Source organism: Abramis brama (genome assembly GCF_963993115.1).
Source record: "Abramis brama genome assembly, chromosome: 1".
Lineage (NCBI taxonomy): Eukaryota > Metazoa > Chordata > Actinopteri > Cypriniformes > Leuciscidae > Abramis > Abramis brama.
This window is the reverse complement of record NC_139963.1, coordinates 7,723,448-7,737,446: the sequence shown is the minus strand read 5'-3', so window position 1 is coordinate 7,737,446 and position 13,999 is coordinate 7,723,448. Positions and strand designations below refer to the sequence as shown.

At 38.1% G+C, this 13,999-nt stretch overlaps 1 protein-coding gene across 1 annotated transcript; it reads left to right on the top strand.

Moving 5' to 3' along the window:
- The first annotated feature begins 1,883 nt into the window (after nt 1-1,883).
- On the top strand, nt 1,884-5,694 carry LOC311085808 (E3 ubiquitin-protein ligase TRIM35-like). The gene is made up of 6 exons (XM_084118429.1): nt 1,884-2,532; nt 3,540-3,635; nt 3,839-4,069; nt 4,187-4,209; nt 4,291-4,409; nt 4,794-5,694. Exons 1-6 carry the CDS (start codon nt 2,137-2,139, stop codon nt 5,333-5,335), a joined length of 1,407 nt encoding a protein of 468 aa, XP_083974555.1. The 5' UTR covers nt 1,884-2,136; the 3' UTR covers nt 5,336-5,694.
- Nucleotides 5,695-13,999: the final 8,305 nt, after the last annotated feature.

Here is a 13,999-nt window from a genome sequence, read left to right as displayed (position 1 = left end):
AATGCATAAATGTAAGACAATAGGCCAAAAGCTAGGGTTTAGTGATGATTACTGTGGGCTGCGTCTCAAATCACACACTCTCTGACTACACACTTCTTTGGAATAAGTACTTACTTTGCGACACATAAAGTTAAATAAAAGTACATTCTATATATTATTAATGTGTGTATATGAATGTAATCCGGACATACTACATACACTGATTTTAAATCTTTGCTTAAAACCCACTTATTTACTGTTGCTTATGGTCATAAGTGGGCGTAGTGGTATTGCACTGTATTGTGCATTGTTTATTTGTGGTTTTATGTTTACTCATTGGGATACTTGTTTACACTTTGTACAGCACTTTGGCCACAGCTGTTGTTTTTAAACGTGCTCTATAAATAACTATGACTAACTGACTGACTGATGTGGGACAGGGGACCCCAGTTTGTCTCTAACTTTTGGAGGGAATTCTGCCGACAGATTGGTGCCACTGCCAGTCTGTTATCAGGGTATCACCCACAGAGTAATGGCCAAGCTGAGCGTGTTAATCAGGACCTCAGTCGATGCTCCGCTGATTGGTGGCTCATAACCCCACCTCCTGGTGCGAGCAATTGACATGGGTGGAGTACGCTCATAATTCTCTGCCGTTGTCGTCAACTGGCCTGTCCCCATTTTCTTGTTATCTGGGCTACCACCTGCCTCTGTTTCCCTCTCAGGAACCCGATGCCACCGTTCCCTCGGTCCAGGCCTTTACACTGCGCTGTCGTTGCACTTGGAGGAGGGTGAGGTCAGCTTTTTGCCGGACCAGGGAACCACCCGTCGTATCGCCAACCGTCGCCGGTCCAAAGCTCCCAGGTATGTGTGTGGACAGAGAGTTTGGCTCTCCACACGAAACTTACCCCTTCAGGCGCCCACTCGGAAATTGGCTCCCCATTTTATTGGACCTTATGCCATCACTAAAGTTATCAGTCCGCTTAACAGGAGCTCCTGACATCACATCTGCTGTGATCAGCTGCTTCCCAGGCACATGAATTATGTTCATACACATTGTAGACTCTGTTGAAAGTGGACAGGGGTCATCATAGGCACTCTGATTGGTCTTTGGCCCCATACGCAGCAGAATGTGATGCACTGTGTGTTGTGACACATTCCTCCCATGTAAAGCGTCCTTGAGCAAATAAATAAAACAACTTCTTCTTCCCATTACATCATTAAAGTTGTGTGTGACTTATGCCACACTAGACCTTCTGTTGGCTCGGACCAGACGGGATAGCCTTCATTGCCCTCGTCCATCCATGAGTCTTGGGTGTCCAACACCTTGTCGTCAGTGTGTGTTGGTCCCTCCTCGGACACTGTTGGTGAATCCTCACCACTGCTGACCGGGAGCGACACACAAGCCTTGAGTTTCAGAGATACTCTGAGCCAGTCACCTTGCCATAACAATCTGGCCCTTGTCAAAGTCACTCAGATCTTTATTCCTGTACATTACTACACTGACAAAGATTTTAGCATTACAGAAAATTAATGTTGAATTTTCTTATTGGTGTTTTTGATGTAAACTCCCTTTGCGCTCTTTTTTTTGTTTTTTAGATATTTATTCTGTTGTACAGCACAATGGCCAACTACTGTTGTTTTTATTTACTAAATTTGATTTGATCATGACAGACCCTGAAGAAACTATATGACAAATAAAGAGCAATAAATAAAACATGTATAAGCATTTTGAGGTTGTTTATAATTAATAGTTTTGTATTGTAATTGTTCTTATGTGTTTTATTCAAAGTTTTACAGCATTATTTTCTAACATTTCAATGCATGTCCATTTTGAATACATTTTAGCTGATGAAATTCTGATGTTTCTGTTTGACCTGTTTGTACACACCCAAAGGTGATCATAAACTCCTCCCTTTTACAACACTAACCAGGAAGAGACTGACTTGTTATTTCTCCTTTCTGTCACACCGACTTTGTCTTAACAAAAACAATAAAGAATAAGCAATCAATGGAGAACACAGAGAAAAACTTTACAGAAGGACTTTTGTGATGTTCATTTCTGAACAGACAGCAGATCTTTGATTTTCATCTTGATTCATTTTTGAAAACCGTCGTTCAGGAAGTGAAAGTAAAGTTTGCGAGACTCAAACAGTGAAAATGGCTTCAGCAACTGAATATGATTATATTTGTCCCGTGTGTCATGAAATCTTCAATGTTCCTGTTCTTCTGTCCTGTAGTCACAGTTTTTGTAAAGAGTGTCTACAACAGTTCTGGAAAACTAAGAAAACTCAGGAGTGTCCTGTCTGCAGGAGAAGATCCTCAAAAGGTGAACCTCCATTCAATCTGGCATTAAAAAACTTGTGCGAGTCGTTCCTGAAGGAGAGAAATGAGAAACGTTCATCAGGATCTGAGGAGATCTGCAGTTTACACAGTGAGAAACTCAAACTCTTCTGTCTGGAGGACAAACAGCCTGTGTGTTTAGTGTGTATTAATTCACAAAAACATGACAATCATAAATTCAGACCCATCAGTGAAGTGGTTTCATCTTACAAGGTAAGACAAATGTTTCTTGTTTCACATGTAAAGAACAATAATTAGTCATAAACAGATATCACCACTTTCATGCATTACTATTACTATTTCATTTTACTCAATATATGACATTTACTGTGCTGTAAAAGTATTTGCCCATCCTGATTTCTTATGTTTTTGTGTCTCATACTAAATAGTGGGGCTTTTTTCATAGATATCATTATTTTGCAAAAAAAGAGCACAATTGTGCAGAGGTGGATTTACTTACTATTCTTTGAATCATTGTCTTGTTGCTTGAGCTTCAGTTTGCAGACTAAAGATAGGTTATTGTGCTTTAGCATTTTCTGATAGAAAATAAGAAAATTTGGTTCCTACGATGTTGTTCTTGGTCCTTTGGTGACTTTAAGCCACTTCTGGGAAGGTTTGCTACTGTGCCGAGTTTATTCTGTTTGGATATAATGGCTCTCGCTGTGGTTCTTTGAGTCCAAGAGCCTTTGAAATAGCTTTGTAATAATCACATACGGATGTTTTTCAATCACCCTCTTCATCATTGTTCCTGGAGTTTCTTTCACCTTTGTCAATAGTGTGTTACTGTTTAAGACCTTTTAACCATCTTCATGCTGTTGAAAAAGTCCTATTTAAGTGTTTATTTGATTGAACAGGGTTGCAGTGATCAGGACTGGCTGTGTTTAGTCCAGCTGAACAACATTATTAATACAGTTTCAGAGATTTGAGGAATTAGTAACTATGGGGCCAAATACATTATCACGCAGGCCCAGTTAGTATTGGATAACTTTTTTGCTTCAGTAAATAACATTGTCATTTAAAAGCTGTACTTTGTGTGCACTGAGATTATCTTTGTTTTATGGTATGTTTTAATTTCTGAATCAATTAAGTATGAGATTTACACAAAAACAGAAGAAATCAGGGTGGGGGTCAAACTTTTGCACAGAATTGTATGATCATATCACTGTATTTTCTTCTCTTCACTGTAATCTGGTGTTTAATGTATTTTTGTTCAATTCTAGGAGGAGCTCAATACAGCATTGAAGTCCTTACAACAGAAACTTCAACACAACGAAAAGAAGAAAGGAGAGTTTGAGAAAACAGCTCAACACATCAATGTGAGGAAACAGAATCAAGAGTCATTTTCATTACAGCTGGAGGATCACTTTATACCGTTATAAATCGATATATTTAATATAATGGATTCCAGTTGATTATTTCTGTAAATGACGAGCAGCTTCTGCTTCTGGATCCGTTATATGTCGGGTATCCGAGATTTGTGTTAATTGAGATGATTGAAGTGAATGTGATTTGATTTCAGTGTCAAGCTGAGCACACAGAGCGTCAGATTAAAGAAGAGTTTGAGAAGCTTCATCAGTTTCTCAGAGACGAAGAAGAAGCTACAATCACTGCACTGAGAGAGGAAGAGGAGCAGAAGAAGCAGAGGATGAAGGAGAAGCTGGAGGAGATGAACACACACATCTCAGCTCTTTCACACACTATCAGAGACATGGAGGAGATGATGAAAGACAATGACGTCTCGTTTCTAAAGGTGACAAATCAATCTGGCTTCATTCTCTGTGCAAACATCAACTTCTATAGAGACACTCATTGACAGTGAGAGTGTTTGATAAGATATTAAAATGTTTTCAAACTCTATATTTTCCAGAACTTTAAGGCCTCAATGGAAAGGTGAGTGAGCTGCTTGTATCTCTTCTCTCAGTGGATCTGAACTCAAATTCACTGCAGTTCTGACTCCTGAATGTTCCTCAGAGTCCAGATCTCACAGCCGGATCCACGGATGAATTCTGGAGCTTTGATTCATGAGTCGCGTTATCTGGGTAACCTGCCGTTCAGAGTCTGGAAGAAGATGCTGGAAACTGTCCAACACAGTGAGTCTCAGCAGATTTGACACCAGTGCAGAAGATAGTTCACATATAAACACACACAACGTCAACATTTGATAGAAATATATTTAATAATCACTTGAATTACCAAGTGAATGTAAACTGTATTTCAGAAAATCATCAGATCATACAGCAACTCATAATGAAAAGTCTATTCCTCATGGTTTATGTTTATGTATTAGGATACAATAGTGTTTATTGAATACTGATATTAAACCTGAAGCCTCAATCCATTCTGACAGTAACTGAGAGACCATTGTTATGAATTATGATTTATGATCTCTTTCAACAAAATATATATATTTTTTTACATTTACATTTCTAATACATCATATCTCATCCTGTAATCTGATGTTATTCTCTTTGCAGCTCCGTTGACTCTGGATCCAAACACAGCAGATCGTCGTCTCACACTCTCTGCTGATCTGACCAGTGTGTCGCTCAGTGATGGAGATAAAACACTTCCTGATAATCCAGAGAGGTTTGATTATTTTCCATGTGTCCTGGGATCTGAGGGCTTTAACTCAGGAACACACTGCTGCGATGTGGAGGTTGGAGACAATACAGGCTGGAATCTTGGAATAACAACAGCATCAAACCAAAGGAAGGGAGAGGATTTCTCTAAGTCTAATGTCTGGTGTGTGCAGTACTGGGACAGCAAATACAGCTCAAAATCCCCAGAGCAACCCGGCACTGTCTTTACTGTTAAGCAGAAGCTTCAGCGTGTGAGAGTTCAGCTGGACTATGACAGAGGAACAGTGTCATTCTCTGATCCTGTAACTAAAGACTCTCTGTGCACATTCAGGACATCCTTCACAGAGACTGTCTTTCCATACTTATCTAATGGCAGCGCAACTCCTCTGAAGATATTACCAGTTAAACTGTTCATTACAGCAGAAAATCACAGTTAAATCTGCTTCTGCTTCTAGATTAATACAGTTTTGCAAATTATGCTTCGATAATAACACTGTAATCAAAGGGTCTCATTGATCAATCACACTTCAATGTAAAGTTTAGAGCCAAATTAACCCTTGGACATGTTTCCTTAAGGACGTGTTTGTCTCTTTCTGAGTATAATTTTTTCCTGTGTTAATGCCAACTGCATCAATTTTGGCACAAGTGTGTATTTTTCATTGAAATTTTCTTATTTCCTTTCATAAATCACTGGGTACACACAATATTTACACTCATGACCTTAAGGACAAAAATGTCCCAATTGAAACCCATTAAAACTGCCAATTTCTTTTTATCTAGGCTATAAAATATTTAACTATAAAATTATGCAGTCTTTGTCAATAGACGTTTGTTCTGTTGGCTAGGCTTTAAAAAAAAAAAAAAACTATTTTTATTTTATTTTATTTTTTACAAGATGGTGCCGTTTTCTCAGGTTTGGCCTATAAAGTTTTCTACTTCTGCATATTAGAGTCAGTTGGATAAATTATTGTGTAATAATTGTGTTTGTGTTGCTGTGAGGTTTTGTGTGAGGAGACTTGGAGTAATTACAGCATTAAACCAGAGGAAGGGACGTGATTTCTTCAACAGTGATGTTTGGTGTGTGGAGTGTGGATGTGTTATTGAGTCTGGATTTCTTATTGAACAGAAGCTTGATCGTGTGTGAGTGTATCTGGACTATAACACATTCACAACCACCTTCACTCACACACTCTTTCCATTCTTCTTGAGTTTAGACTGAATATCCATACAACACACGTTTTCATTTATATTTCACTTCACACAATTAGAGTGTTTAGAGACCATTTTAGCATTCATGTTTTAGGGTTAATTATCATTTACCAGATTAATTTTCTACAATTTTCACATAAAGTATAATTATATTTATAGTCACTGAACCAGTTAATTTTAAACATGCAAAAATTAAAGTTTTTGTTGTGAATGAATAATTATTTCAGTTATATAGGTTAGATCTTTTTTGTTGTTTAAATTATCCACAAAAGTGTTAATGAAATACACATGCTTAGTATAGAAATACTTGATTCGGCTGATTACAAATCGCGGTTACACTTTATTTCGATATTCCACTTTAGACATTCTACTAACTATAAGTAACTTTGCAACTTCATGTCAACCAACTCTCATTAGAGTATTAGTAGACTGTAGTTGACTGTCAATAGACTGTTAGGTTATGGTTGGGTGTTAAGGTTCGTGTTAGGAGAATAAGTTGACTTGTAATTGCCAAGTTACTTGTAGTCAGTAGAATATCTATTGGAGGACCAACTAAATGAAGTGTTAGCAAATATTAAGCAGACAGTCTACTAATACTCTAATGACAGTTAGTTGACTTGTAGTTGCAAAGTTACTTATAGTTAGTAGAATATCTAAAGTGGACTATCGAAATAAACCCAAATCAGAGCCGTATGTGTAAGACTTCACAGAAATGCTCTTCAGAATAAAGTCTTAAGCTTTGACTTCAGCGTCAGAAATCAATCACTGTAGATGCAGCATTTCAAACACAAGATGAACATTGATGCTGAGAATGCTTTTCTATTGCTGTATGTCTGTCTGCTCATTTACAGTTGGATCAGTGATGTGGACGTGAGTCCTAATGTAACCAGTGGTAAGTATAAAAGTTGCTTCTCTCCTCTGAATATGCGCCACTATTTTTGAGAATTTTCTGAAAAGACATATATATACCCAAATAAAAATGTCTGCAACTCTTGAACCCTATGGTCTATGAGCATTCCCAGCTGAACAGATGCAATTTACTCTCAGGAACTGATGTTTATAAAGAATTGTATTCCCAAAACACCGTAAGAGCTGAATAAAAGGAAACAAACAAATAAACATTAATTAGACTTCTCACTGCAAATTGTACATAAATGTCCATAACAAACGTACAAACTAATGAATACAAATTTGCAATCTAATTGACTTTACCATAAATAGTGTGACAATAAATCAAGTTTTTAGTATGCAGACTAATGTAATAACCTTGCCTTATTGTATTATTATGAATAATTTTAACACTGACAATAATAATATTTAATGCAGATAAAGCACCTTCCAAAAATGAGTTTTAAACGATTGACAAACTTCTTTCAAAGTGCTTTACCTCTATGACCAATATGAATTTATAAATTGCTTTAATTACAACAATCTCCTTTTAAAGTGCAATATGGACTAAATGACACAACTGGATTAACTATGAATTATGTTTGGTACAGCTGACTATCTCAATTTAGAGAGAAAACCCTAAAATATATAAAATGACCAAATAAAGGCCCTAATTTGCTGTAAACAAGTGCAAACAGAAGTGCAAATCAAGAGAAACGAGGCAATAATACACATGTGTTCTGCATGTGACTGTAACAATGAATCACACACACTCTCTACATAACATATAAGCAAATGAAATGGTCATTACTGATTTCTGCACCTGCATGCTAACAAGGGTCTTTTTCGAAACTTTCCCCTAATGGGATTCTTCGGGGCTTTTTTTTTCCTTACTCAGGACATATGGAGGATACAAAATCAGTTCAGTTTGCTTCTGTGGCAATTTGTTCAACCTTTTTTCATAAAATGACTGGACTATTGTCATTATCATGTGACCTAACCATCCATTCACAAATCCTCTCCCGTGGACAAAACATGTGGATAAAAACACGTTTAAACTATAAAAGTACCTTTTGAGCAATGTAAAGTTTCCATGGATGTTAAAGGTTCTCCATAGATGCCTTTATTTTTCATAATGTATGAATTTGGATATTACTAGTTCTTCATATAGTTTTTCGCCTATTAGATGCAGATTGTGTTTGTGTATATTTATATCTCAATGTGTTTTGAATCTGGCATTACCTTGATAGCAGAGCAGATATGATATGGTGAATAAAGCATTAGCCTCAGACAGCAACATAGTGCGGGCCCAGATCCGGCCCACATCAACAACCAGCCAAACAAAAGTTTCATTCAAGACTGCTCGTACATTGAGGCAGTTTAGCGTATATAATGTGTCTTTGGACATCAGAACAGTTTCATTAACCCTCATCCTTCCCTCGCACTTTGTAACACATCTTTCCCTCGTGGGTCAAAATGACCCGAAGCCCTAAAATTATACTTTTTTTTGCAATTGTATTGTTTTTTATTTTATTTTATTTTATTTACCTTTAAATTGCCAGATTTGATCAATAAATAATAAATAAATAGTAATGTAAGCACATTCCTCACATTCTTTCAACTTGAATTCAAAATAACTCACAATTTCATGCCTAACCCTTTTAATTCAGCTCAAAGTATCTTACATTGGGTGTCTTTGCCGACCTCTTGTGGAAAAAAAGTAATATAACATGATATTTCATGACTCTAGCCACTAGATGGCCTTATAGCTCTATATGGAGCAAATGAGCTGTTCTTCTGGGTCCTAAAGTCATTTTTCTTTAGCCTGACTACGTCAGACTTCGTACTTCCGCTCAATTTCATTTCGCTTCTGTACTCAGTCTGAGATAGCGACCTATCTTTCTGTTTTCCACCGGTCTGAAAACAGCCGGGCCAATCAACGAACAGAGGGCGGGCTGAGAGCCGTGACGTAGACGCTGATTGTACCGTGGATGCATAGATTTACTTCACATAATCTGCAAAAGTCGTTCAGAGCCATGTCCACTCCGGTATTTCGCTTGATGGTTTTGTTTTCGCATCATACATGTGTTTACAGTGGAAGTTAGATGCAGCTGAGCATGCGCATAACACACGCAATAACCAAACGTTATGTGATTGGCTGGGTAACCAATGATTTTAAACTTCAGACAAGCGACCCCTAGCAAGAGAGAAAACACTTCTCTATTATGCCATTCCGCGAATTACGAAGCAAAGTGAAGTAGCAGAGTCTGGTATTACCAGGCTAATTTTTCTTCAGATGCACATCGACATTATAAAAGATATTTTTTTGGTAAAGTTTTAGCATTTTTAGTTTGAATTTTGAGCATTTTTAGGTTTTTCTATGTGTACTGAAGCATTCCTCAAATCCCATTCATTCATAAGGGGGTCAAATTGACCCGCGAGCGAAGGATTTGTTACTTTCTTAATTTTTTTTTTTTTAACTTCTCGAATACATTCTATTTTTTTTGTGTGTGTGTGTATTCGTGGTTCAAGTGCAACAAAAGTCCTGGGGTCTTGGACCCCTCTGATGAACACTCAAATTTTTTTACATTATTATTATTTTTAATGAAAAGAATAATTAATAGCTCATAAAAGCATTGTATGCATGAACATTATAAAAGAATCAGCAAAATGCTAGTTTTTGGAGTATGTCACAGTTATTGCCACAAGGCTTTATATGATGTCCAGACACACTGTAACTGTTGTTTATGTGTTCTGAACATTCTTTTCTCTGCGACTTTCAACAACAGATTCTTTACGTGCGACAAAAGATCCACAGCTTCAAATGCAGAGACTACTTTTATTGGACTGTCTTTAAACTGTCTGCATCCAGACATAACACATGTAAGTGGCAATAACAGGTGTAAATAACGAGAGAGTTGTGGGGTTGATACTGTATAAGTGATGCTTTACTCAAAGCAGAAACACACACGCGCGCGCGCTGAGAGAGTCTGTGCATCTCGAGTAAAGCTGTGAGTTTTGCTGAAACCAGATCTGTGTTACAGAGCAAGACTAGAGCAATCAACAGCAGAGATGAGGATTCGACTAACTGGATCAGTGTCCTGACACACACACACACACAAACTCTCTCATACACACATACACACAAATAAACTCTCTCTCTCTCTCTCTGTAACATGAAAATAATACAAAAGTTTAAACAAAGTTTGTTTCTAGAAGAATATTGCGTCATCGTCCACCTTAAGAATGGCAGATCAAAAATATTGCTGAATATTAAATGTCCTCAACTAAGCAAGTCACTGGTTCTCCTCTGGCCAACGAGCAAACAGTGTATGATTATGATCCAGGCAGCATTACAGGTCAGAAGTCCGATTGGTTCAGAACATTCACAATATTTATCCAGTTCCATCTGGTTGGAAGTCGGAGTCATCTCAACGGTATGGAGACGAGTTTGTTGAGGATCAGTGTCGATGAGGCCTTCACAGAGCTGATGAGGCTGACACTTAGGGAATGTGTTGTGGACGTGACTAGGCGCAGGTCCAGCATCTGATCTGGATCCGGCCCGGATCCGGCTGACTTCAGTAAACCGCGGAATAAACAAAGACTAACATTAGCGTAGATGCCATTCTTCTTATGAAGAGTACATCAGGTGTTATGTACTCTCTCTCTCTCTCACACACACACACACGTTTTATTGCGGTGAACAGTTTTCTGAAGTGATCACCAGGCTGAAATGCTCCTCAAACACACTCGTGTCTCGTCTACAGTGTTTCCTCACCAGAACGTAGAGCTGCAGTTTTACACACACTCTGTTATAGTAACATGCTCAAGTCCTCCAGCACACGAGATCATTAAACACTCATTACAGCTGAGTTAGTGTGTAAGTGGAGCTGGTCCTGTTCATGTCTTATAGCACCTCATTGAGCCGCTACACACACACACACACACACACACACACACACACACACACACACACACACACACACACACACACACACACACACACACACACACACACACGGGAAGTGAACTGGCTTTTAAACTCAACTTGAAATGAAAACTGAAGGATTTACTTTTAAAAACGGTTCAATAATAATAAATGTTCCTGGTCAGCCAAAGTGTACTGAAGGAGCCACAACTTTTAAACAGGAAATTAAATGAAAGTCCAAAGATTTTTTTTAAATGTGATATTTATTCATAAGCCCTCTATAAAAAATTGTAATACTAAACCACGTTTACAGTTGATACTCATAAAGTATTTTTTTTTGTAAAATGTTTACCCCAAAATCAAACCTTACTTTACACATGTACAATCTTTACAACATTTCAAAGCAAAGAAAAACAAAAACAAACAAACAATGGAAACAGATATAAAGATATACATCATTTTCATTTAACAAAGTTAGAACATCTCGTGTATCAGAGATTCTCGGACAAGCGGAATATTAAGTACATGCCTTTTGGCATTTAAAGAAAGCTGCTTAATTAGGACAGACGTTCCTGCGTCCTCCTCATCACTTCCTGTTACCCATCAGCCTTTGCAAAAAAAAGCTTAGAAATGCTGAGTGCCGTTCAAATATTTCGCCGAAGTAGTATTGCACCTTTGCCATGAACAAGTGACCTGCTCTTGTAACATATCAGACGTGCTGACCTGAATATCCTTGTTGACCTTTGACCTTCAACTAATGAAGTTTCTCCCCCGGTTTAAGAGGAGATTGTGTCCAACAGCAACTCTGAATCTGTGTGACTTACAGACAGGTCCTCAGATAATAAGCATGCTTGACGTATGCGAAGTACATTCACAACTCTATCCAGTGCCCTCTTGTGTCAAAACAGTCAAACATAAAGGCCGAGTACAAAAAGGCACACATACTTGCGCACACACACAACCTTGTTATATCAACCTTGCTCTGATTACAAGAGTTTTTTAAATAGTCAAATCCTAATACATATCAGTCATATATGATCTCAAACTATTAATAGGGAGCAAGTCAAGCACAGGCTATGCTCAGAATGGATTCCAGCGTAGTTCCTACTAAATACGGTGAAGTGTATACTGTTTACTACATACTTTTTCTTTTTTGTGAAAACAGCAAGTGCTTGTTTAAAGGTAGGGTAGGCAATTTTGGAGTGGCTAGCGTTAGCAAGTTAGCTTTGAAAGCATAAGATCTGTGACGTCTGTCTACAACTCTGCATAGCATTAAACGCGCTGATGACGTGTGATTTCTGCACGGAGGTATGAAAATACATATGTTAACAGGCAGGAAGGACATCCTATCATTGCGTTCGGACCGAGTGCAATGATTGGACGAACATTTACGCCTTCCACAGACGATATATATACATATAAATGCATTTAGGCCGCTTAATTTAATGATTGCTATCAGGATGTGAAGAGACTTTCAACCAAGCGGCAACTTTTCTGTCTCTCTCTCTTGAATTCAACACGGAAGTGACTTAAGCTGCAATTCATGGACTGGCCACTAGAGACAGGCTGCAAAAGAGAGTCAATCCCATAGACCCCCATGTTAAAATGCCCAACTTTACAGCGGAAAAAAACATGTTTACAGCCTGGTGCAAAAAGTGCTTTTGGTCTATAAAGCTAATTTTGCCCTTCATGACGACTGTGAGGGAGGTGAATTTTTTTTATAACTCATCCATTTAAATTATATTAAGCCTTAAAGTTGTGCATAATTGAGGGCGTGGCCACTTGAGTGACAGGTGGATTGCTGCTGCTTCACTACTAGCCGTTTGTCGGCTGTCTGTTAGCGTCACGTCACCTCAGCTAATCCTCACATTTTCGGTTATCCAAGATGGCGACGACCGGCTCCGCCCACTTTGGGCTTCAAAAATGCTCTTCAGAAACATACGGGTTACGTCCATTTTTTTTTTTACAGTCTATGCTTTCAACCAGCATAACGAAAAAGGTTTATGGAACAAATCGCCTACCCTGCCTTTAATGCAGCAAGTTATCATCTTGACAATAAAAATCCAATGTTGTGTGCCATTTACATTTGGCTTTCTGATCAAATGATGAGCTGAGAAAGAGAGAGTCGTTCTTCTGGTTCAGACATCACCGGAAATAAAAGTTGAGCACTTTGCATTGTGGGATACATCTGTGGTATACTGCGCATTTTGGCAAATGTGGTACTGTAGGTCATCCAGGTATTCCATACATACTGAAAATTAGGGATGCACGATATATCGGTATCGGACGATATATGGTAATTTTTTCATGTTATCGTTATCGGCCCGATAAGAAAATGTGGCCGATATATTAAAGTGGACAAATAATGTATTATTTCCTTCAGCTGAGACACTTCAGATTGCTTGAAATATGATTGAAATCACTTCAAAAAAGGAAAATACAGCTAAGTGTCCAGCACTTGTCTGTCATATCGGCTACATAAAATTAAAATTAGAACATTATAATTGTGTGTTTGGGACGTGGCTTTTGATGGTGAGATTTTTGTTTTTGTAATCAGGCTCTCAAAATTGATATAAAAATTTGGATTTAGATTTATCGGCCAATATATCGGTTATCGGCTTTCAAATATAAATGATTATCGGTTATCGGTATCGGCCAAAATGTCATATTGGTGCATCCCTAGTGAAAATATGCATTCTGTGCACAGTATACACACTTCAGCAGTAAGAGCTATTCTAAACATAGCCACATATATGCTCTCCTTCAAGGCTCTCTGCTGTGAACAAACGACAAGGCCAAACGTGACCGTGGGGACTTTCTGCTGGTTCATTTGTAAATCTAAACGGATGGGGTAAACGGTCAGGAAACGAGGGGTCAGTGAACGGCGTCACTTCCCCTGCAGGGCCGGGGCAGTTGTTAATGGGGTGGCAAGAGGTGAAGGACTGACTGTAACACATTTAGTGCCACACTTTTGGGTCAAATAGATCCCAGCAAATAAGACATTTTCATCATGATCCATTGGTTTTGTAATGAAACAGTAACACTGCCAATAAATAAACACTAATGATCAAAACGT